General features: G+C 38.8%; 1 protein-coding gene across 1 annotated transcript; it reads right to left on the bottom strand.

Annotated features, from left to right (window-relative positions):
- Positions 1–929: 929 nt before the first annotated feature.
- Positions 930–25,195, bottom strand: ANKS6 (ankyrin repeat and sterile alpha motif domain containing 6; the record flags this gene model as incomplete). The annotated part of the gene is made up of 11 exons (XM_010188851.1): positions 930–1,119; positions 3,526–3,695; positions 4,361–4,526; positions 6,725–6,928; positions 7,963–8,012; positions 8,627–8,837; positions 11,975–12,123; positions 13,589–13,695; positions 16,754–16,958; positions 20,538–20,582; positions 24,696–25,195. Coding segments are annotated over 11 exons (1,997 nt in total), but the record flags the coding sequence as incomplete, so codon positions are not given.
- Between the last annotated feature and the right edge of the window lie 1,571 nt (positions 25,196–26,766).

The following is a 26,766-nucleotide window of genomic DNA, read 5'->3' as shown; positions in this document are numbered from 1 at the left end:
GATGTGAAAGGATTTTCTCCAGCAGGCAGTACAGGATGCTACAGTTAAGCCATGATAAGTGGACAGAAGGTGGGTCAAACATCACACCTCTCCAGTGTTAAATATCAGTACAGTGTCAATGGACAAAGTTTGCATAAATGAAAACAAAATCAATACGGACAGTTTCAAAGAAACCAAAATTAGTACAAAGTGCCTCCTGCAGAAACCAGATAAAAGGTACCTCCATTTCTTATTGAAAAGATGCTGGGTCATTTTTTCACTTTTGAGTTGTTTACAGAAGAAAACAAAGTAACTGATATCCTATTTCCAATGCAGAACTTTAAAATAAGTGTTGTAATTTAGACCTAAAAGTTCAACTTAAACAGTAGTAACCTTATTGGAAAAGTAGTAACATTATCCTTTGTTATGACTTAAACTTAAAAAATAAGATCAAAATGAGACTATTTTTGCAATTTTTAAAAATAAATGCAATACAGCTCTTAAAACTCAACTGCATGTAGCTGACTTGCTATGAATCAAAATTGTATTTCTGTAGTAATGTACTTCACTGCATTTATCACAAAAAAACCTCATTTCAAATGCGGAGAAAGTGCATTTTCTACCCTCAGCAAAGGGTGAAAAACAGGATTTAAGCCAGAAAGGGGGGAAGGAAGGAGGCCACAGAAGAGCGACCTATGTGCTCTATGCTAGCTTTGAGATGGTACCAATCTCCCTCTAAATGGAAGGGTTCACAGCTTTTGGGAGACAAATAGCCACAGTTACTGCAGGAATGCCAATCTTGCAGTAAGAAACACCAAAGAATTTTATCTAGAAAGAAAATAGTTCTCACTCTCATGCAGAGAAACACTAATCCACTACAGCTACAGCTTTAAACACTTCGATGAGTGCTCCTGATGAATGAATCTCCTGTAATCACAGTGACTACTCACCATCTTCTGTAATAGTACCACTGCTTGAACCATTGCTCTTGGCCTGCCTGTGAGAAGAAGAGAGAGAGGACTCTGCGTTGTGAACCTTAGGAGACGGGGAGGGTGATGGAGAAGGCGTGAGAGTTGGTGACGTGCTTTTAGATGTAGATGAAGTCCCAGATGGAGGTCTTTTGTTCATCTCCAGTTTTTGCTGTAGTTAATGATACAATCATTAAAGTTAAAAAAGTATATTGATACAGGATGTGTCAATATTACTTAAGCTGCACATTATTTCTGCAGAGCATGTAGTCACAACTACAAGCTTCTGCCAGATTCACATTAAAATAATTTGAGCAATACTGATTTATCCCAAGTGAGAGTCTGTCCCCTCAAATTCATCAAGAAAAAATACATTTATTAAGGCTGCAATTTTGGAATCAAAAAATTATTTCTTATAAAGCAATACTATATATAAGCACTACAGTTACTCTTTTTACAAAAGCTGAAACTACTTTGACTCTGAAAACAAGTAATTTTCATTCAGAGATTTAATTAAACAAATAAAGCCTCAGTTAAAGCTTTTCAAAGTATATCAGATGCTAATTAAAGTAGCACTTCATGCTGGATTAACCAGAAACACGTAGCAAACTTAAACAGTGATAAGACAACGGGCAATGGCCACAAACTGGAACACAGGAGAGTCAACCTAAACATAAGGAAAAACTTCTTTACTGTGAGGGTGACAGAGCACTGGAACAGGCTGCCCAGGGAGGTTGTGGAGTCTCCTCTGGAGACATTCAAAACCTGCCTGGACGCGTTCCTGTGTGACCTGGTCTAGGTGATCCTGCTCTGGCAGGGGGGTTGGACTGGATGATCTTTTGAGGTCCCTTCTGACTCCTAACTTTCTGTGATTCTGTAAAGCCTTCCACTATGAGTGGGAATAACAGCCAAACTTCTTAATGGGAGCACTGCTGTAACAACAGGCCCCAAGATCAAAGCTCAGCAGCACAGGTCATATCTCTTAATAGGCTAACTAACGTAACTGGAGAAAACATAGATTTTTGGGGGGCACCCACACAGCTCTTCTGAAATTATTTCCAAGATAAAAACAAGCTGAGAGGAACTGCTGGGAGTTTAATTAAAAATATATTGGTCAGACCACTTCTGAAAGAAAAAGCATTTGGTAGCTATTCAGTAGAGGAAACTTTAATGAGGGAAGAGGATAATGAAGTGGCTTTGCCTACCAAAGAGAAAGAGACAGATTTATAACCCAGAGAGCAGTTATGTGGGGTAGAAAGGGAGGCAACATTAGCATATGCCAAAGAACCAGTATGAGTCCATAGCTTTTGTGGGTCTAGCAGTGTTGCAAATTTTAGCTCTCAATCTTTGAAAAGTATCAGTAGTTCCTTCAGAATCAGCACTGATAAATCAGAGACAAAGTAACTGTTCATGGAAACTGTTCTGGCATTGGTAGTTGCATGCTTTTCTTTTTCTAAATGTTGTCCTCCAAAAATTTCTATTAAATCACTAAACAATTTTGTAACCTCATTTATCATTTAATTAAACATACATATCGCTTTCTGTTGCTATATAAGACATCACAGAACAAGATAGCATATGTATTAATGTTATACTGTAGTCATTTTTGTTTCTTCAGGCAAAACTTCAAGAAAGAAACTTATGAAAAGATGCAAAGAAAACAAAATAAAACAAAACAAGCTGTTTGTAGATTACAGAGGCAAAAAAGTTGAGAAATTTTGCCCTTGGTCATGTATTCTTACATTTTCAGAATACCAGACATTAGAACTAAACCTCTAAATTTTATGCTTTCTTTCTCTTGCACTCTGAAATGTAGTATTTCCCTGTGTGAGTAAGCCCACACATTTCACAATAGTGTATCTTCTGTTGTGATGTTGCTTTCTAACTTGTGTTTCTGCAGATTTTGAAGATTTAAAATCTTAGTCCTTAAAAATTTCGTACAAAGCAGTTGTTAACCTCAAAGTACATTCACAGAAATGGGCAAGTCATGCAGGTAAAGCTATTCCAGGAAACTGATGGGTAAGTCAGCACAGATAAGACAGCCTGCATTTAAGAGCAAAACCTGACTTTGGTGATGTCAACTTAATACTGTTTAAAAATAACACTCTGTAGACTGCATATACACATACTGTTGTGGTGGGCAGATCCTGGTATAAATTATCTCATGTTCTGCACTCAGGTTGTGCCGTTGGAGGGAAACCGGTCGTATCACTTCAGAGTAAAGCCCAGGAGTACCACAAAATACTAGACTCAATCAGGGCCACAGGAAGAAATAACGAGAAAACAAAACAACAGTGCAGATCTACCCTAAGATGAAGTATTCCATTTACTGTTTTTAAAACAGAGTGAAATTAATAATAAAGCAAAATCATGTTTAACTATTAGGATTGCTATTTCGTAGACTTGGAATTAAAAGGAAGGTTTGTGAAGCTGAAAAAAGTTCCCCCTACTGTAACAGGAGTTCCTTCATTTTAGCCTGTGTAATAATGTCATGCAGTTATATTTATCATCCCTGACTGAGACACGACCTATTAAAATTAAGCAGTTTGTAAGAACAAAAAGTTACATTTCCCTGTACCTTTACAATGTGTCCATTGCCAACAATTTGAGCACACTGCAAATCAGACAGGGTGGATGAAGGAGTCGACTGGACTGGACTATGCTGCTGGCTGGGTTTTTGTTCTGGTAAGCCTGCTGCTTTTCTTCTTTGGGCTGCAATCTGAGACAAAACATTATCTGCACTGCCACCTAAGAAAAAAAAAAATGAAAGCAGAGTCAAGGAAACTATAATTTTAAAATATTTGTTAATTCTTAATTCACCTCTCTCCACTATTCACTGTTTTTGAAAAACTGACTGGGTGAAGTAAGAGAGAACTGTTAGCTTCACACCTGTTCAGCAGCTGTCAGGAAAGGGAACGAAAATCAAATGCAGAAGAGAGAAGCCAGCCTTGTCTACACACACACAGAGCTGACTTTCATACTCTTTTGATACAGTTTTCATGAGCTGCTTCACATTACTGTCTTTATAGCTGCCAGATTCAATGCTTGCAGCTTTGTTTTTAACTGGAAACTGATAGTTATTTCAAACAAAAAGTAAGCAACATGGATAAGAAAAATAGACAGCTCTACAAAATGTGTTGCAATGGAGAAGCATCCACCTAATACAGTCAATAAAATCAGCACAGTTTTTCTGAGACAGGGGCTAACCTATGAAACTCCCACAACAAATTTGAGGGTTTTGTTCCCTTAAGTATGTGCCCAAAGTCCAAACCTATTCCAACCAAATGTACAGAATACTGCTTATACAGTAGTAGAAGCCCTCAGAAAAAATACCTTCTACCATTATCACAAATGCTATTTTTGTAGCTGAACAAGATTCAAACGATTTACTAAAAATAAATGCAGCATGGCACCTGATCTGTTATGCAGTTCTCCTCCATGCCTGTTAATTCCCGCAATGTTATTGGATCCACCAGAAGAATGTGGAGAATGGTTGAAGTTGTTGGAATTTGAAGGAGATGCAGGTCTTCTTGCAAATGCTGGTAATTTGACTGCTCTAGCACCTTTGCTAACAGATGTCTGAACAAAAAGAAAAGTAATTTTCATCTTTCTTATTTGAGCAAAGCTAAGATCAAACTTCAACTGGTATTTTATGTATTGTAAGTTCTGAAACTTCCACTGAAGAACAAAAGGGGTATCAAAAATAATCTTATTTTATTTATAGATTGAGTATATATTTATATAAACATACATATATATTGAATATATATAGTCAACAAAAGAAATTACGCCATAATTAAGACATTAATTCTCCTTAATGTTTAGCCAACACAAAGTAAGCATAAACAACTGAGAGATAATACACAGTGTTACGAGAAGTGGAGGAAAAAAATAATAACATGTGAAACTTCTTTCCTGCAGAATCCTGGTTCTGTCTCTCCCATCTTACAAAACAGGTACCACCTACTTCTGAGCCATCACGTCCCTGTCTCTTACTAACTAACCTGCAACAAGTGACATGAACTTTCCTCTGGTTGCGCTTTCATAGCCCTTCAATCTAAAAATCTACCTGCACCATTTTATTGACTTCTGTTAACTGAGGCACTAGTGATCTAGCTATACACTAGCCAAATTCTAAGCTACATGCACATCTTCCTTCAATAGAGGCCAAAAAAGCTGGGGTCGTTCAGCCTGGAGAAGAGAAGTCTCCAGGGAGACCTTATAGCAGCCTTCCAGTACTAAAAGAGGATCTACAGAAAAGTTGGGGAGGGCCTTTTTACAAGGGCAGGTAGCAATAGAACAAGGGGGAATGGTTTTAAACTGGAAGAGGGTAGATTTAGAGTAGATATTAGGAGGAAATTCTTTACTGTGAGAGTGGTGAGACACTGGCACAGGTTGCCCAGGGAAGTTGTGGATGCCCCCTCCCTGGAAGTGTTCAAGGCCGGGTTGGATGGGGCTTTGAGCAGCGTGGTCTGGTGCTAAGTGTCCATGACCATGGTAAGGGGTTTGGACTGGATGATCTTTAAGGTCACTTCCAACCCAAACCATTCTATGATTTCATGATTCAGTTCTTTTGTTTTAATACCACTGGCCCCTGCCAACCATCTGACATATGGCTCTTGCAGCTCAGGTTTTTCATGTTTCTTATCCTGTTGTTCACATCACTTATTCCAACTCTGACTCACTAGCTTTCTCTCCTTCTCCCTATTCCCTTAGGAAAGCCCATCTATCCCCATGAAGGATCAATGGCCAGCCCTCTCCTACTTCCCCTGCTCCTCACTTTATGTACAGGTGCCAATTATCCACTTATGTTATTACAATTGTCTTTTTTAGGATGATGAACAAACATTTACCTTCCTGCGGTCTATCACCTCCCTTATAATACTCCACCTTATTCAACCTAAATCACCTCTACTGGTGTTAAACTAACTTCCACTTAAAAAAGGAAGACAGGAAAAATTCCTCCTGAAATGTCTTCATTGTCCCATTTCTAGAACTGACACAAAATACAGTTCTAGACCAGCAAAATTAATTCTTCTGTACACTTGGCTGTTAGAGTCTGAAGTCAGGAGAGTAAGCACTTCTACTTTTTCTCCTACTAACTATGAAAGCAAAGGTTGTCGAGGTTGTTTTGCTTCCTGCCTCAGGACAAATGAACTATTTTGTTTTGCATTTTCACTAAAAACATTGTAGAATCAGGCAAGCTCCTTTAAAAAATAAAATTTCTTCAGATTTTTTCCCTATTTACAGTACTTGCACTTTAAGGCTGTATGCCTTCAAGCCCAGTTGATCACTAATTGCTACAATCGTATCTAATTACTACTCTTTCAGAATATTATGTCTGTATATTTATGTCTCACTGATATTTCTTCTCTCCCCATTCAGTTCCTAAAAATTGTGAAATTTTCATTCTTTTTTTCTGCCTCTAGTCTTCTTCCAAACCAGAGCAGTTTCTGCCATACTCCAATGACTGCACCTATTTTGGCAACTAAAACATATAGGTGGAACCAGCAGTCACTTCAGCAGTTTGCAGAAAATTTATTAGGTCCAGACTTTTTCTGGTTAACAGCAAGTTGTTTCATTTCACACAAAATTTTTGTTTTGCTTATGTTGCTTCCATAGAGATGTGTACTCTTGCTAACAACAGAGCTTAAAAGGACAAGCCATTACTGAGACAGGGCGCTTAAAGTAGTTTCTAATCAGAAAAGCAGTGTAGCTCACCAGTCAACATGGCCTGGACATAACACAGTATTTTTGTACACATTATGTTTGCTTACTATATCGGAGTTCCCACTGCTGTTAAAATCATGCTTGATTGCTCTCTGTGGCCAGGCAGTTCTCATCTGTTCAGCTTTGCCATCTTTGCTGATTCGTGTTCGGTCAGAATTCCAAAGCTCAAAATTTGAGGGTGGTAAGAAAGGTGGTATCACTGCTTTCAGTTTATCACTGGGCAGCCTAGTGAATGGAGCGCTACTTCTCAACTGAGAGAGGGAAACAAAGAAAGAGAAAAAGAAAACAACCTCTGATTAAGAAAGATTACTGGGAGCTGATCATGCATTTTCAAAATGGTAAATTCAATAAAAAGATGGAGACAAATGCATTTTTAAACAAAATAAAATGGAAACTATACACAAAAGCAGTACTGGTGAAGATGTACAACACATAATAACAGACAGAATCCAATGGACATTCTGGCACCTGTCAGTATGCACATTCATTTAATACAGTGAAAATAGTCCATTAAATGGCAGAAACTGTCTCCTCCTTCATTGGGCTGAATCTTGCTTCAAATTGATTTTATCCGGAATGTTAACAATTAATTTCCAAAGAAATAACAAGGTAGTCCTCTGTATTCTCAGACAGGACACCCAGAAACAGTGATCAACTGCCTGTTCCTGCTGTATGCGTTCTCCAGAAAGAGAAAAAAACAATGTAACTGATTCAGCTCCCTGGAGTTCTGTCAGTCAGGCACAACAAAAGTTACTCAGTCTTCTTAAAAAAGAACATAAAGGATAACCAGCCAAATTTAAAGACATTTCCAGGGAGTAAGCTGCTGGGGAATTTAAAGCTACAGCATAACAAAAGAAGAAACAGAATAACACAAATAAACATCCCGAACTAAATATTTCATAACTGCTTCTAAAAGTAATTTCTTACTTTCACATTATACCATGTTCCATCCATGTTTTCCTCATACCATACTGCTTGTCAGCAACCTAATCATCTATTCTACCTGCTTTACTAATTAATTACTGATCATACAAAGGTATGGATGACTCTTGAAAAAAGTCAGTGCTTGTCAACAGCTTCCATACCAGAGTACTTGTAATACTTCCTAGTCTAAGAACTACTCAAGTATCACAGCCTGGCAGTTCTTGTCTAGTGACTATTAACAAATGACAGCTCCCTTTCTAATGATGACTGGGACAGGAGGTGAGGAAAAAAAAAAAAAGAATTACAGGACCTGCATGACTTTCTGAATTGGGTTGAACACACCAAGAACACTGCAACATACCATGGTTGTCAATAATTCATCATCCTTTCCTCCTTTTGCAGTGTGTACACCTGAAAAAACATAAATTATGTTTTACTGTTTATATGCAATCCTACTTTTGTTCTCAAGGATAGCTCATTGTTTTCAAACATTCAACAGCTTTACCCTCAGTAAGCACACAGAGCCAAGATCTCCAGTGGTACTGTCACGTACTTAAATTAAAGTTAAGTCAATAGTCTTATTTCACATCACAAACTGTGGAGGTGTGGCATGGAGAGCTGTACAATTTCAGTAGATGTGCTTTACAATTTGGGCTTTTCCAATCCCTCTTTCTTCTCAGAATTATTTCTTTATTTGTTTAAATAAATTTGTTTTCACTACATAAATTAGCTCATCAAAGATACTAACAACTTTTGAGTGACCTGTCTCTACTGTGCAATTTAATGGTGCTTCCTACAGAGCAGTAATGTTGCTATATTAGCATTTTCCTGCTTAAATGATGCTGTGCTCAGCATTCAGCATGATCAACAGTCAGGAGTACAAACGTCTCTCTCTATATATACTACATATACATTTCATGTCTTTTCAGTTAAGTAAAATAAAAAATTAAATCAATAAATAAGAAATAGTATCATCTTGACAATCCCACAAGAGCCCACTTCCCACAGGACAACTCTGGCTTTACCACTAGCTTTGTTATTTGTGATCCATGCTGTAGCAGCATCGAGGTTTCCAGAGGTGTCCGTATCACTCTGTGAAACTGCTTTTATGGTGGAATTTAATGATGGTTCAGGCTCATCAGGAAAAGGCACAAACTGATTGGAAGGAAATCCATGGCGCAACGTCTGAGTCAACTTCAGCTTGCGGAATCGATTCGACATCCTGCTCCACCAGGACTAGATTGATAAGAAGACAACAATTTAGCTCCAAATAAAAGGAGGAAAAAAAAAAAAGAGGAAAAGAAACATCCAATGAAGTAATTCTTACAGCGGTGATAAACCTATCAAGGAGTTTTTGAGATAAACTACAAAAGCAATGTTCAAGTGGTTTGCAATTACCAACAGAATACTTCACCATAATTTGTATGCATAAGATTAATCTCATGCCTTATTTTTCATCTGGCATATGCCTTACAATGTATTTTCACACTATCTGGAAAGACAAGGTAGATAAAAGTATTAGGGCAATTTGGATAGGAAATTTTTACAGCTACATCTCAAATATTTCATCTTCCTATTAACTTCCAATTTCACCATCCATTCTTACACTCTCTGGCATCAATGAACTGAGATGTGTATTTTCTGCTTTCTAGAGGTGGGCATAGAATTTTATCTGATCTGCATGAAGGCTTCTCCTTAAGATTTTCAAAATCAGTGGCAAACTGGGAGAGTTCTGATAGTATTCTTGTCAAACTAAGGATCTACAATCCATACCGTGCTGCTATACAGATAAATTAAACCCTGCCAGACTAGAAAGACTATAAACTGAGAAAGAGCAAGGCGAGGAAATACCAGCTGTGAAAATAACACAAACTTTAGTACTACTGCACCTACAACCTCCATCCATACAGGTATCACATACGTGGAAACTGTCACACAAAAGGACCATCTTCGCTCAAAATAAAATTTATCCAAGTATTTTCAGACTTACATATTTTTACAGACAGACAGTGCAAGATGCTTCAAGTATTTAGCAGGACATTTCCCTAGACTATATGAGACCAATAGGCTATGTTAAGAAGACCTATGTAATCTGTATTAAAGTTTATGTGGCTTGTAGGTAAATCAGTCAGATTATAAATACCTTCTGGTTATTTCTTCCTAAAACTTCTTACCTTTCTGGAACACTTTAAAAAAAAATAATAAAATCATGTAAAAGTGATGATAATTCATCAAGGCAGCTTTAAGTGATAGCCAATCCAGGAAACACACTTTCCTAGTTTATTCTTAGCCATTCTGTCCCACCATACGTATTCCTCTCTCTCTCCTTGGCATTTAACATTTTTCAACTGCTTAATGATAGATGTCTTCCCAACTGTCACACAGGAGAAGTAAGTAATATAAACTGCAAACTTATTCCCTGTAAATCAATCCTTCTAGCAGATGATCATTAAAATTATTTTAAATCTGCACAGAGCATTAGTAATGGACCCAGTTCTCAGACCTTTGTATCTCTTTGGAGCCATAACTAATAATGATTTACATTACTTTCAGCAACAAAGACCTGATGGAAAAAGGCAAGAGAGACAAATAGTTCCGAGAAAGCAGTAAAACCCACACAGTTCAGCATTTATTCACTGTCCAAAAGGAACTGAAAGGGCAAAAAATCCATCTGGTTTTAACATAGAGTACAATGAGCTTACAAAGGAGACTGCTTGCACAATGCAGTTTGCTTTTGTCCACTGAAGCTAGCTTGCTTCTGTGACAAGAATCACTCCTAATTTCCTAGAGTCTTCGTTACTCTTCTTCACAGTGCTTCTGCTTTGTTACCATACGCTAACACCACAGACTAACCTGAGACTGAATAAGTACTGCCACTATGTTACCATATAAAAAACTACTGCTCTCCGCCAAGAAAAGAACAACAGTGGACAGGTTCATCTGGTTTTCTGATGTTAAGAGCATGGTGGTCTGAGCTCTGGAGTTTCCCGTCTGCTGCTGCAGAAGGTTGTGGCCTCTCCATATACCCAACCACATCACACACATACAGGAAGAAAGGGCTTTTTTAAACTGCACTGAAGCAGGCATGTAACAAAAATACATGTATGGTCAAAAACAGTGTCTGTCAAATGGCTGAAATCTAGTAGCAATCGAAGACGGCAACAGTATCAATGAACAGAAAAATGGTGTTGCCACTTGAGACATCCCTTAGACTTTTGTAACAAGACTAGGAATGAAAGAATAAAGGGAACAATTGGAAATCTCTGCCCTCAAACAACAACAAAAAGAAACTGAATGTGGTAATTCATACTGCTTTAATACTGACATTAAGAGTAAAACTTGCTGAAGAAGCACAGGCAGGAAGAAAAGAGGAAATAGAATTTTTGTACATAGAAAAGGCACTACTTTCTTTTCAAGTTTACAAAATGGTGAGAAACAAAGTAGTTAACAGTTTCTGTGTGAAAGTGATAAAGAATGACATCATGGTTATCCACTACATAATTGGTAAGTGAAGGAACACGGGCCTGTATTATGCATAAATTATAAATAAAAGAAACACACAACAAGATAAAAGGTCTACTAGTTACTGACAAAAATGATCAAACAGGAGACACAGAAAGGGTTTGTTTTTTTCTAAAACTTCAAAAGCAGCCTACTTGTTATCAGATATTTTAGTATGAATACTGTTAGCAGGAGGAAGGTAGGAATGTATGTGCATTTGCTTAATAGAGTAAGAACATTTAAATGAGCTTATGTGAATTAAAACCAGACAAGACTGATTAAAATTACCCTACAGTAATTATAGACAACATGACCTCTGAAAAAATATTGATTACCTTCAAGATAAGTTAATAGGATGGAAGAAGTTGCAGAAATCAGGCAAAAAGTAGATATGTAATCACTCTTACCCCAAAGAGGCAAATCTGGAAATTTACTGGCCAAAAAGCTTAACTTGAAAGGATGTCATTGAAAAAACAAAACCCCCATAACACATCCACTCCAATTTAAATTAAAAAACAAAGCTATAAGAACAGTCTTCTAAAATTGGAGTACATTTAGATTTTAAAGGCAGATTTAAAATTAAGATCATAATTGAAATTCAGTTCCAAACTTATGAACATGGTACCTTCCATTTCTTAATTATAAGATCTATGTCTACACACCAAAACGCTTCAATGCAAAAAAGAAAGCTGAACACACACTACATTTCATAAAAACAGGAAGCACTGTCAATGAGGAATTCAGAAGCACCACCACCATCCCCCCCAAAAAAACAGTTACATATTAGATCCAAAGTACTTCTAAGCAATTACCTTCTCTGCTTCATACAGGAGACAATACAGTGGTTATTTCTGAACAGTGAATATATTTACCTTTAGACCTCCTTTGTCATCTGGTAACATCAGGACGTTTAAGGACTGCCTACTTCTGGTACAAGGCAAAGATGATCTGTTGTTCAGTTTATTCTTGTCTTTGTCTACTTGCATGCATGCTGATGCCAGCAACCGTACAAGCTCTGTGTCTAAAAGAAAACAAATTAGGATCATGTTTAATCTGTTTTGCTTTCTCAAATTATGACTGATTTGCTGATGCTTTCCATATAAAACCCAAGTAAGTAGTAATTGATCTACCTCTCAAGCACAAAGCAGATGAATCCTCAAAACCTTTTTTCTTGGCCTATGCTTCCAACTTCAGCCCTCTGCACACACTGGGCTGCAACCCATCACCTCTCTAAAGGTATTAATCAATATGAATAAGCGTGCTATTCAGACAGAATCAGTCGGGTGTGACAAAGTGAACCGCCTTGCACTTTGTAGAAGTTAAGTACAACGTTGTGATGCTCCTTTTTCTCACCTGACACAGAAGAGAGTAGAGAAAAAGAGAGATTCTTTCTTCAGGTATAGGTTGCAGAAAATAAGCTTGAAATCAAATCCCAAAGAAAAAGGAGATGTTCAGCCTGGATGTTGAAGGGACTGAAAAGACACAGTAAAAGAGGTGGACAAAAAAAAAAAAGAAAAACAGAAAGGAAGGGTGATAAAAAAGGACAAGTATGAGACAAGGACAGGAAAGCAAAAAATATTCTGTAAATCTATATTTCATACAGAATTAATGAAAGATTTTCAGAAGGGTAGACAGAACTTATCTATATAATCCCCTTGCTGAAGGGGTAACAAGGCAAATGGACTCTGTCCTACAAGACATTAATTGTAAGGAAAAAAAACCTCATCCACTGTATTTCCTAAAATTTCACACTGTTAGTGATCCACTTTTGACAAAGGAAAAATATCTGTTAGTGACCAAAAACACCATGCTGAGTAAATACAGAGAAAACAAACATTAATTCCATCAGCAGGAGTGGTTTTGGCTTCAGATAAAGCAATTCAGGTACCAGGCAAGGTTAACAATAACAAATCACACAGGATAAACAAACTACAACAAAAACTAAATGTGTTTCACTGAAGGCTCCCCAGAACACGTGGCTTTTTTCCACAGCACGCCCATAAAAACAACCTGAACCCTGAAGTGTGATTTGTTCTCAGTCTTTACAGACCTAGTGAGACATTCAGCCAGGGAAACACTAGTTTTGCTCTAATGGCACTCTCTTTGTCCTGTCCCTTCACTGCTGTTTACAGAGTGGAAATTTCTAGCTCCAGTTGATAGCTCTGCGCTAATGACACTACAGAATTCCTGGGACACCACAGTCAAGTGCCACTGAACTGGCTCTGGTGACACAAATAACGCATTTTGCAGCATCTTTGAAAAACAAAGGCAAGAGGAATGTGCAAAACCTGTTATCCTATAAATGTATACACTCATCTAACCAATTAGCTCAAACCCCACCGTTTTCATGCAGCATCAGTTCTTGGTCCAGTCCAGCACAGACCTCAGGGGATACTGCCCAGCTACTTTAATGTATATTCTAGATTGGAAGGGATGTTTATCTGTTTATGTTATACCTCTTCTGAGTACTCTTTGAAATAACATACCTGGATCATTTAGCAGCATTATCAGGTCAAAAGCTGTGTATCCATTTTTTGCACGAAGATTGACGTCAGCTCCTTGATTTAACAAATACTTTACAATGTCTTTGTTTCTTTAAGGGAAGAAAAAAAGGCATTGCTCATGTTAAAAAAAAAGAGAGAAAAGAGAGAGAGAAAACTCTAATAATCCACTTTTATCCTTTTATACCATTGCTCCTCAATCAGAGATCAGTTTTGCCTTTTATAGCTAACCAAGTCTAAAATTTGTTCACAGGCTATTCAGAAGCTCCCATGATTCCTGTGGCAGTCACTGCTAACTCACTATGAATTACACTAATCAACATGCAGAAAGACAGCCTAAAAAAACCTAACTTGAATAGTGAGCTTCTTATATTGACCCTTTAGAACTGACTCTGGAGTTTGCTGCCAAACACCTTCCCAATGGAAGGCCATTAATGCCTAGGGCAAAAAAGCAGATGAAAAGACAAAGGTCAGTCCAGTAGTCATCATACACCATCACTAATACTTCAACACAACTTCATATTCAGAACAGGTAAGAAACTGCATATAAAAAAGTCAAATTGACTGAAGATAATTTATAAACACCAAACAGTCCTTCATTTAATTAGAGATATAAATTACATAATTGATAAAGCACATTATCACTTCCTTGAGCTATTTAAAATGCAAACACAATCAGCATTAAATGATAACCAACACAAACACCTTCCAACAAAAGCTCATAAAAGCTAGCTGCATAAAAGGAACCCACTATCCCACTCCCACTGGCCTCTCTCCCCTCTCATACACCTGAATAAATACACACGACTTGCCTTGTGAGTTAAAAACAATACTTTAATTCAGCCTACAAAACAAGCCAGCAGACAACAAAGCTAGGGAAAATCCATTTAATACAAAACTTCTCTTGAGCAGAGACTGACCTTTCATAAAAACAAACTCTGACATGCATAAGTAACACAACAAAAATGTTCTTAAGCAGCAACAGGTGACTGCAAACTCTAATACTGAAGCTGACAAACAGATCTCAACCTCTCCGCTTCAGAGCATTACTTATCATACAGATGAAGTTTTCACTTCTGAACTCACTCCAAATAAAATCAACTGAAAATGGAGGAGAAATGTTGCTCCTCTCTTCTAAGAAAAATTCTGCTTATCCCCACCACAGCTCCTCTGCATAATTCCCACTACTTTTCCTCTCTTCCTTAAAAACTGTGCTATCTGCCCTTTCCAGTCCTGCACCTTGAGGGCACACAGCGACACAATTCTTTAGTACCCCTGGCTCACACAGACCTTGTCTGCTCCCTCCTTCAAACCAGATACCCTCCATGCCGCTGTAGCTCCTGAGAAAGGGTCAGCTGAGGCTCTGCAGAGGTTAAAGATTTCCACTTGTAAAAAAAAATCACAACTAGCCCATGCTGACCAAGGCGAAAGGCTAGGATGCAAAGTATAGAATTACAAAGGTAAATATTTATTCATGCATGCACCCCAATTGTGGTATTACACAGGGTTCTTGTACCCTTCAAGTGTTCAGGTACAACACGATTTGACTAATCACTAACACATACACTACCATTTACTAATCATAGTAAAACTTTGCAAAGCAGCTGTATTTCTGCAGCATTCTTGCTGCTTGTCTATTCATCCAGTGCCCCTGGAGTCAGTCTTGCTATGGTTATTTATCTATGATGCCAGACAATACTGAGAGGGTTTCAAAGACATGTTAGATTGGCTATGATGCCGGTGCTATCTTGGCTGACTAGAGGTATCTTTTATCCCGCATGGACAACTCTAAGCTTCCAAGAAGCCAACTCTTTAGTTCCAGGGCTGGGATGTCCTTCTGGTCCTCCTGCTGAGCTGGTTCCCTTTAAATTGTTTTACATAAGCAGGAACAACACCAAAGTCTCTAGTAAAACTCAACTACCTCAAACATTAAGTGTATTTAAAAAATTTACTTTCATAACACACTTTCACAGCATAAAGACTGACTGACATAGTAGGGAAAGGAATCTTCCCATCACGGTCCTCCAGGAAACCGAAAGGGCAGCATGTGAACACATGCAGCACTCAGTTACACTCTGCACTTCCACACACAAGTGCCTAAGGACCGGCAAGGGGACATGCCAGCAGCCTTGCACATCCCACTCTGCTGGCTGCTTCTACTCCACTGTGCGCTGGGGTGGCTGCTGGTAAGTTAAACGGCTGCACCAGATAAACTGGTCTCCAGGCACTTCTGTGAAATGACTGTTACTATCAGTACTGCATTGGTGAGGAAGCAGAGAATCTTGTCTTACGTAGGTCCCAGGAACTACTTCAGGAAATTTTCACAAAGCAATGAGAACTTGACCTCCTGTTTTTCCCCTTTGTTGCACTTTCATAGTCCAATGGGATATGCTAACTAAAAATGAAAGCTGAAGCAGAATATCTGCATTTGTACCATTAATGTGAGCATTACCAGGCAGTGAAGTGAACCTTCATCTTCCTGAGGGTTTTGTCTACAACAATGGAGAAAAGTTCACCTCTCTAAACTGAATTTCCTATATTCAGACAATGCCAAGTATATGATAGAGATCACATGTGAAATATCAAGCTGGTTTCTAGGTCTGACTTTTAAGTGCCTACCTACATTTATAAAGTAGCTTTAGAGTAAATGACAATTAGTTGTCCAGTGGGCATATTTCAGAAAACTCAATGAAAACTAAAGGCTGTATAGGGGAACATAAAAATGGTTTTAAGACTGGAAAATATAGCACATAGAAGGGCAATTGCCTTGAAGTTTCACAACTTAATGCAGGCTCACAATCCTGGCAGGGGGTGATACTATCTTACAAAACACTAAAAACAATCCAAGGATGGAAGTTGAAATCTGCACCAAGCCTCCTAATGCCTGCCTGGAGCACTATGTCCTCAGCAATTACTGAGCAAGATTCAAGTTGCCAAATGGGCCACCCATACTTAAATCCAAACAGCATTCAGGTCTGCTCTGAAAGCTGAGGGCAGTGCAGAAGTCACAGAAAACAGAGGCCACAAGTCTCTCAAATTCTTGTAAGATCGCTCTGCTTCCAGAGCCAGTATCAAAAAACTTTTTTCTACTGGAACATAAGAAGAATAACACTTCTTCACTGCTTGACCCAAAGAGAGCATATTTCTCACCCATGGTATGTGGCCTGCATTAGTGCTGTCCAGCCATGAACATTATCCTGTTTGTCAATATCACCATTTTTCTCAACAAGGAGCTGAACAAGGGGCAGCTGCCCAGTTACAGCCGCGATCATTAATGGAGATGCGCCATCACCATTGGTAATATTGACCTGGCTTGGGTCTTCATCAACGATCTCTTTAACCAGTTGAAAATTTCCTGCAAAACAGTGATAAAACATTAGCAACAGAGAAATGCTTAGCCTCTGAGTTAATTTCATTTGCTGACACTGGTCTACACTTAGTGGAATTAAAACAGAAAGAATAAAGAATAAAGCAACTGCAAAACTAAAGCTAAACATCTGTACTGATCGTTGGTCTTTTAGTTGATCAGTACATCTTCCTAGGCTACACAAAGTTGTGGCATAAACACGAGGCACTGTTTTCCCTCATTTTCCCTACCTGTATACTTGTAGTACAAACCCATTGCAGGAATAATTTTCTGAAATTAATGACTAAGCTATAAAGGCTGTATAAACTGCAGCGCATCCCACATGTGAAGACACAAGTAGGGAATTTTTCTATTAAATTGTCATAAAATAATGTCATGCAAGGAAAACTGATGATGCAGAGACACCATGATGTGTCTTTCAGCAACACAAAGAACCCTGTTCCATTTCCACAGGCTGAAATCACAGAAAGCAACAATTTCAGAATCAAAGACAGTGGGTACAAAGGCACTCTGAAAGGTGGTGGAGGCCATCCCTTGCCTCAAGCAGGTAAAACAACGCCCTATATCACAATGACCTATACATTCCTCTTACAAAGGTGGCTCACTGATTCTAAAAAAACTCTACTGATACACTTCCACAACTTTCCAAGGAATTAATCTACTCCAGTGCTCAACTTCATTATATTCAGAAAGGTGTTTTTTTTAAAATTCTGCTTCCAATATTTAAACTAAATCTCCAATGCGAAACTTCCCTACTCCTTGCTCACAAGTAATGCATTATTCCTGACATCTTTCTAGTTCTTCAAAAGTGAAGCTAATATTCAGAAACATTTCCACATAAAGAGGCCACTTGTCACTGAGGCCTTGTGTAGATTACAAAAAGAAGTACAAAATATGCTAGAGAACATATGTTAACCAGGTTGTGGGTTGTTGGGTTTTTTTTTCTAAATCTTAATAAAGGTAAGAACAAGTACTTTTTAAAAATGTATGAGGCAGTCAGGGTCATTTTAGGCAGAGAGCTTAAGGTCACCCAGCTCTCTTACTTTCTTGATGGCATATGGCAGGCAGAAAACAGGGAATAAAGTAAGAGGAAAGAAAGCTCTCTGTGACTCAGTATGTACCACTATAGGAACAGAGCCATGAAGCAGCAAAACTGCCATGTGAATGGAAAAATTTTCACCGTTTAAAAAAAACCCTTCAGATGGTAAACTGCTTCATGGCATGGGCTGCCTTCAACTCGATCACAGGCATGAACATTTTCCTTGGAAAGCCAGTCTGAACCCCAGACAATCCCTGCAGGCACTAGAATGCACTCACTGAAACTAACACCCACCCGCGCCACTCAGCTAATTTCTCGGAATGGGAAAGATACAAAAGCACAGAACTACTGGGTTTATGTTGCAATTTAGTAAGAGACAGCAGGTGGCTTTTTTAACACAGACCCGCATCACAGACTTTGTTAAATCAAAACCCTGGAACCTACAGAAACTCCAGAGTTTACTTTGAACTCTGGCCCGGACACTTCTTAACCTACTGAGATGGTTTTTAACAGTGCTGCCATCCATAGCCAAGTATGTCAGAAAAAAGCCAAAGACAGTATGCTGAGCAGTCCCCCTCAAGACTCTTTTTGACCCAGCACTAACATTTATAAATCTCAAACTAAAAGTCACAGGGGTACAAGAAGGGCAGTTGAACTCTCTAAAATCTAACAGACCTGAGGCCTCACTAGGAAGAGGTTTTGGTACCTTACACGGGAAGAGTCGACATTTAAGAGACAGCTCCCAGTACTGCTACCTATCACCTCTATCTACGTCTGCCCTTTTCCAGTTCTGGCATCCTGAAAGGGCATGAAGTTCCTGAGACGGTGACTTATGACGGTTAATTGAAAAGCAACTTTTAAAATGTTGTAGCAAACCCAGGATGACATCTGAATGCTAAGGCGAGGCTTGACCATTTCAAACACGCCTCTAACTTTTCAACAGGAATGCAGCAACAATAAAAAATGGAAGACAATTGTTAATTTAAAGATGCACTGCTGAAATATATTTGGGCAGGGAAAAATGGTATTTTCCTTCACAAAAGTCACTCATTTACTACTACTACTACTACTACTACTACTACTTCTAACAGTAAGAGATCAAAAAATCCATCAGAAACTGTGAAAGTTGCTAACTCAGAGGTCTCTTCAGGTTGCAGCTCCCTGTTGAAAGCAAGAAGGTGAACCACACCAAAGGCTTCAAGATTATTTTACAGTCAGGAGTGGATACACAGACAAAAAAGCTGAAATGAGAGGCAGGTGTGCTCAACCCTAAAGCTGCCTTATTCTGTATATGCATATCATAGTCAGAAGGAGTAAAGCCAGCTTACAGTGCAGTACGACCAGATCTTCTATGCCACAGACATAGAAAGCACAGCCCCAGCAAGGATTATTATGTGCACTGCATGCACAGGGCTGTATTACCAAGGTTTCCTCATTGACTGGGGCATCTTAGTCCCAAGTAAAGGCAGGTTGACTGGAGAAGAAACAAACCTCTTAGGTCTCATAGGACACCTCTCATGACTTCACTGGACATAAGGTGAATCTCACATGAGAATGACATCTTCCAATATTTGAAAAAATAAAAAAAAATAAAAAACAGATCCATCAGGAACTTTTCTTTATGAGTGAGTAACTTTTTTTACTATTATTTTTTCTTACTGCCTATACAGCTAGGACTGCTGGCAATAGGCTAAGTGTGCCATCATATAGCTGAAAACATATTTAAATGCCAAAGTATCAATTGTAAGAGCAGCAGTCAGATAAGGTTCAAGTACTGAATTTCTCTAAACTGTCAAAGAGACTGCGAACAGTGCAGAGTTTTTTGACCTGTGACCTGTGTATCAGGAACCTCAGCAGAAAGTGAACAGTCCTGTTTCCCATGCCAAAGACATCAGAAAGCAAACCCATCATTTCAGCACTTTTTTCTATGCTGGAAGGCGGAGGAAAATATATAATCAGAAATCAGCTTGTCATCCACCACAGGTGCAACCCATTAGAGCCTGAAGCAAATTTAAATCAAGAGGACAGCACTGGCTCTTCCTGTTTACCACGCAACAGTTCTACCAGTGGTGGGCTCATGAAAGTCACTCTTGTTCATGAGACAACAGGGAAGATTCGAGACACTTACTCTTTTATTGAAGCAACTTTAAAGAGCAATTACATTGCTCATACAGAATAAAGGCCAGCACACTTTGTGCACCAATTAGCACTCTTGTTTTCATACTTCAAGTTTGAGAGGAAGGGAAAAAAAAAATCATATTAAAGTTAGCGTGGTCTCAGAATAACTGGAACTACTGTATCACACCATTTTGGCATGAAGGGCACAACCAGAAGTTCATAAAGATTTTCTCATATTGGTGTGTGAAGAAAAATAAACCACAGAAATAGATGTATTTTTAAAATTAAAATAAAAATAAGGAAAAAAAAAGTCACGTGTAAAAACAGGTCTTGGTTTCCCATGTTAGCAAACTAATATGGTCTGACATTACAAGAACCAGACGCGATGGAAGAATCCTGTCAGCACCTACCCAACTTCAAAGCATGGAAGACATCAGGTTGCCTCTTTTCTGTATCTGGGAAAAAATATAAATATCTCCATTAGCAACCAATATTTTTTGTAAAATTTTTATAGCAAAACTAGTTTTAAATTTACATAAAGTTATATAAAACACAAATTTACACATACATTTAATAAGAACAAAAAAGCAACAATAATCTTTTTATTCCCTTTGGGAAGAGTAACTCACCTGCATGGTTCTCTGTGCAGAGCTAAAGGTACAAACTATAATAAAGCACCAGTACAGGCTTTTGCCTTTTCAACTTCCACTCTCTATCAGGAATTTGCATTTGGAAACTTCTGTGCTTCCTGCCTGGAAGACTAAAATATCAATTAAAGAACCGCAGTACGGTTCTGTGGTCTGGTGTAATCCTCTGTACAACAGCAAACACTCAAATATTACAGGATTATTTCGAAAGATGACTCAAAAGGAGTTTTACAAGCTGCCTCGTTTTCATTTCCTGTTGAGTTTTGCCAGGATAATTCGTGAAAGTCACAAAAATGATAGTGATGATTTAACTACACTGCTTGCTATTAATTATTATTAATAGAGATCCTTCAGCTCCCAGATCACTATCCCACTAGTTAGAACTGCACTTATTAAAAATTTTAATATTTTGAGTGAAGGATCATTCCTTTGACATGCTTTCAAAGTACTTTGAAACTGATGACACTATGTATGATGAGGAAAAAGTAGCAACATATTATGTACCTTCCACACAAGCCAGAAAAATACATCCTCCTCCATCTTCCAAAGCATTACTGACACTACAGAATCAACGGGGTAAAATTATTTAAAGGAAAACAAGGAGACATTGAGAAGTTTCCTGAGCCAAATTCTGTCATTTTTATGATAATAGAGAAAAGGTTAGTGTTCATAGCTTGACTCCAAGGGAAGGTAGTTAAAAAATGCTGAACAAAAGGAATTGCTGGAAAACCCAAAAACCCATGAGAAACCTCTCATGGCGCGGGGTCCTACGTTTTCTTCTGATTCAGAAGCTGCTCCTACAGGAGGAACTGTGCATGAGCTCACCATTGGAAAAGAGATTGCAAGAGATGAGTTTAGGAAAGGACCAGACTCTGTACTTGGCTTGGGAAAAGCCTGGAAGAGAGGCAGCTTTAGGGAGCAGGAGACCATGAGGAGAAGGAAGGACTGCCGTCCGGGTAAGCTGAAGCAAGGACAGAGACAGAACACAGCCAACACTCAGGCCACCTCAGGTAGTTTTCAATATTTTACTGGAAACAGTCCTGAAAAGAGAGTTGCTTTCTTTTGGGAGGTAATTCACCCTACCTATGGCAATGGATCAGAAGACAAGTTCCTTTTCTGCTGCCTTCAGTATGAGAGGAAGGATCTTTCTTCTTCTGAGACTCCCGTGCCAGGAGGAGGCTGAAGCCATGGTCAAAAACCAATGCAGAAATTTGTGTGGAAGCATAACATTTTTATCCCCCTCTCTGCCCCACTTGGTTACTAACTCCCCCTCAGCAGAGGTGAGAGGAACACTCACCTGCTTTAACACAAGTCCACTCTCCTAGCTTAAAGAGACTGCTTCAATCCTCTGAGCCACAGGAGTACAGAAGACTTTCAAGACTCATATGGCCAACTCTGCCTGTGTGTTCCTTCTGCGTATGCAAATGCATGGGCAAAGTACAAAGCACTGCACTAGTGAATCTCACAGATGTCCAATTCTCTCGGTGTGCTGTAAGCAGCTGAGGTCTATTCCCCAAAGACTGGTCATGAGCAAATGTCTGCAGTCAGCCAGTTCCGTCTGGTAGCATGGCTGTACGAAAGCCCTAGCTCCAACTTAACCTATGAGTCAACATCTAACTTACTTAACACCTCCTCTGAATCAGAAAGAAACGTCAGATATTTGTTCTTGCTTCTTAAAAAGTAAAAGGGAAGCTTGACCTGCAGGAATGACATCAATTTTAAATAAAAATTAACAATCTGAGGGATTGTGGACATGTCCACACAGTAGTGTAATATACACATAATTAGATAAGGTTTAAGTAAGCGTATTTGGGTATCACATGTGGCAGAGAGTTTGGAGTGGACTATCCGGCCCTACAAGCTTTCTACCACCACAGCTGGATGGGTGGTAGCATTTGGAAAAGGTTATTTCTAGGGTAAGCCATCTCCTTAGATTTCATAGAAAATACTCCAAAGCTCAAAAAATCCAGATGCAGCTCTTCCAAACTCTCTTCTTAAGCACCTCCCAGGATTGTCTGCATCATAAGGCACAAATACCTTGGAAAACGTCCCCAAACACCCACATACAGGATAAGGTGTCAAACTCTGAAATAACTTACTGACATTCAAATGTCCAACACAATGTCCAAACAAAACCAAACTGTCTGATTTCAAGAACAGATTTCATGTGTTTCCGTTAGCATACACAAACTTCTGGAGAAGGAAAAAGAAGCAAATCCATGATACTTTAACAAAACTAACTTAAGACATTCCTAACATTATTTTACAGAACTAGCTAGAAGGAAAAGCTATGGAAAGATATCTGGGAGAGTTATCTACAATAAGTAAAAGATTTTAAAACTAAATTAATCAACATTTCAAACCAACAGGTGAAAACAGGTAGGTTTAACCTTTATCTTCAATAAAAAATAAAATTACATAAAAAACTGTCAACAATACAAATTTGCTAAGTAATTAAAAAAAACAACAAACAACAAACTTGGATAATTACTTTTAAAGAACACAATATACTTTTAAAGAACACAATATACTATTCTGCCCTCTTGGTTGAGTGTGCCGTACTGGATATAATGGTTAAGACTGAAGTAAAAGTGTTGTAGTTTAAGTTCTCCCAAATCTTTCTAAACCTTCAGATCATCTAGTACAAGGTATTACATCTATCTACAATATCCTGGATTCCTTACATCCTTCCATGCTCATGGCTAAAGCTAAGTAACCATCAAACATTTAATAACACTTTAATATCATGATTACAAAATGCTTATAAATTCTCCTGTCTCATGCAGTGCACACAACCATAAACGCACTCCTTAACTTCATTTTACTCAAGATTTGCATTGAAATAACATAATTTTAATCTAGTTTTGTATATACATGAGCACAGTGCATGTGCCTATCTGTGGGTGTGTGTGTGTGCACTCACACAGAGGCATATTCCCATGTGAGGGGAGAAGACTGCTTATAAATGTTACGAAGCCCTGAAGTTTTTTAAGTATTCTCCTCTCCTACAAGGAACAGAAAGGCAGGAGACATGCCGACTTGTTATTTATCCACATTAATACTTTGTTTTCTTAGAATACACAGTCCACTATCAAAGGACTTTGAGAAGGTTTCATATATTCAGAGCACTAGGAGAAATCATTAGGGTAACCTCATCTGACTTCCTGCATGTCACAGGCCTTGTATGTGATACTCAGTGAAGATAATCCAATGATGGGTTTTAGAAAGGCACTTAACCTTGATCGCAACTGTTAGATTGCACACCTCTACTGAGTCACTCCACGTCTAAGCTTCATCAAAAAACACAGTGTCTGATTTCCTATTCAAATTCTTCTAACTTTAAACTCACAGGTTTTTTTTTCTTTGGCTGTCATATAAAAAGGCCCTCGAGCATTGCATTTCCTGTCCTTAAGGTGAACACATCATTAATCGCACCTCTTAACCACCTCCTCATGAAACTAGAAACATGTATCTCTCATTACAAGGCAGGTTTTCTAAATTTTATTTAACTTTTAGGCTTTCTTTGAGTCTGCGATATCTTTTCTTGATATCCTATTCTGTCTTTTATTTCCATTCCTTAGTGCCATTTCAGGTAAGCCTTTGTAATTTTCTTCGTAAATGAGCACCTGGATCATGTTTTAAAAGAAAAAAAAAAAACACAAAAGCAAAACATTTAAAACATTTTAAAAGGTTTCACATGATTTTTATTGCGGGATAGGAATGTCGGCATGCTAACATGGAAGCAATCTGCTGAAGCTGGGGATTCCTGCCTCACCTGAGGTAGGTGTACCTACTCCAACATTTCCAAGAGTCTAGGTACAAATTATAAAGAACATCATGTACATAGAAAAGAATCCTTTCCATTTCTAAATATGCAATCAAAACTTCAAGAAAGTGAAACAAAACTCTAACACTCCATACCTGCCTGGGGCCGGATCGTTGTGAGAGATTCCAGGTAGTCCCTCATGTCTTTGTGTTTGAAGCCAACAGAGATTTCGAAAGGTGTTTTATGCAGTACATTCAGGTGATCAGGATTGGCACCCTTTTCCATGAGCTGCTGTGCCAAGCTCACCTTTCCGCTAACAGCTGCCAGCATTAGAGGACTCCATCCCATAGTCTTCACAGTGTAATTACAATCAGCTCCCCAGTCTAATAAGAGATGCACCACTGCCTCATGTCCGTGCTGAGCAGCTGACATGAGCGGAGTGATATCAGGAAGGTCGTCTCTGCTGCTGTTAAGCACACTTGTGCTAAAATGGTCATAATTGTCTACAAAAGCTCCAGATTCCAGCAGCAATTTCACCATGCTGATGTGGCCACCTCTGGAGGCCATTGTGAGGACACTGGCTCCTAACTTATTCTGTGCATTGAGATCAGCACCATTCTCCAGCAAGATGTGAGCCACGCTTAGGTGTCCAAACCTTGAGAGAAAGAGATAAGGAGGAAAATTAACACCTTGGATGGCAGAGGCTTCTCCGAGAAAACAGACATACTCTGAACACATTAAACTCTGTTACCAAATTGGCCTACTGACTAATAAGCTATGTGGGATCATCACTGAATGTGACAGTGGTCACCTTCCTGGAGAGGAGCAATCAACAGCTGAGGACTGTAAATAAACCATTCCATGTGTACCAGTGACCATGCTCATAAAACAGGCACCTATTTAAGAGGATGATCTGGTCAAAGCAACTATGTGCTAGCCTTATTTTCAACTGCATAACATCAACGCTCAACCTCCACAAACCACAGTCACTTTCATATTCTCATTTCCAGGCCTGTATCACATTCAAGAATCAAAGCCAGTCCCTTTGCAGAGATCTTAAGTACCCTCATTGCTATTGAACAAGTACAGTAAAAAATTCAAAGAGTCAATACTAAAGAAAAAAAATAGGGACCATTTTATGAACTGGATAGCCAATCTTCTGCATTTGCATCATCCTTTACTTCTCAGTTGTGAACCATCAACGAGCCCCCACAATGGAAGAAGGGTCAGAGAAGACAGGCAGAGCCCCTGAAGCTCAGAGAAGAACACAGCCAGTGGCCACAGCTGTTGTAAAGTAAGCTGAACTTCTCCCAGCACAAAGGGTGGCCTTTGTTTTAGAGAAATGGCTTTATCAGCAGAGTGGGACAACTGGCTACGTGAATGGCCTTCCCTAAAACAATCAATCTGGTCAACCAGACCAGCATGAGGAAAGTGCCTACGCAGCTCAGCCCAACACAGCACCAAAACTGAGCAACCAATGAACCGAATTTTGAAGAGAGCAATAGGCCTGAGCTTTTCCCTGGCAAGTGGGGACACCCAGCATCATGACAGTGAGCATACAGGGACTGGTAACGGGTGTGCTGTTTTGTCTTGTGGTTCAACTGTGTGTTGCAGTTGTTACAGTAGGCTTGTGTTATGATTTCAGGAGACCACTGTATCACTAGGCTAAATTAAAAACCTGTGTAACATCAAGTATCTTCCAATAAGAAACTCCTTGTTTCACCAGTAACTCAGCTTTGATACCACTTGACTATCTGAGGCTCTGGTATTTTGTCAGTAAGCAAAAGACAACCATGCAAGCCATAGACCCATCCAGCTAGCTAACCATGAGAAAATGGCAACCCTTTACCGTTTCTCAGCTGAGGAATCCCACATTTTAATAAACACAATACACTGAAGAGATGTGTACTTTGTCCTCTTCTTGTAGATATCATGCATTACTATGTGCTTGTGTCGTGTTTAACACAATCAAACTTTGATCCTGAAAGCAGCCTTTGTATGCTACAGCAAAACTAATGTTAGTTGAGGAAATTCCAACGAATGCTACTAACCACGAACAGCAGACATGAGACCAGAAGTCCCCAGTCTCCTTTCAGGAAGTACACAGTTGCAGAAGGAAGCCTCCAGAGCCTATCTAGTCCCTAGGTCTATCCTGGTAGCCTTCACTGCGTCACCTCAGTAGAGCCTGCAACTCCTGTACAAGTGATTAATCTTATGCATACATGC

The sequence above is a fragment of the Mesitornis unicolor genome, unplaced genomic scaffold (assembly GCF_000695765.1).
Source record: "Mesitornis unicolor isolate BGI_N332 unplaced genomic scaffold, ASM69576v1 scaffold4860, whole genome shotgun sequence".
Classification (NCBI taxonomy): Eukaryota; Metazoa; Chordata; class Aves; order Mesitornithiformes; family Mesitornithidae; genus Mesitornis; species Mesitornis unicolor.
Note: the sequence above shows the minus strand (reverse complement) of the source record. Positions and strands in the feature narration are given on the sequence as shown.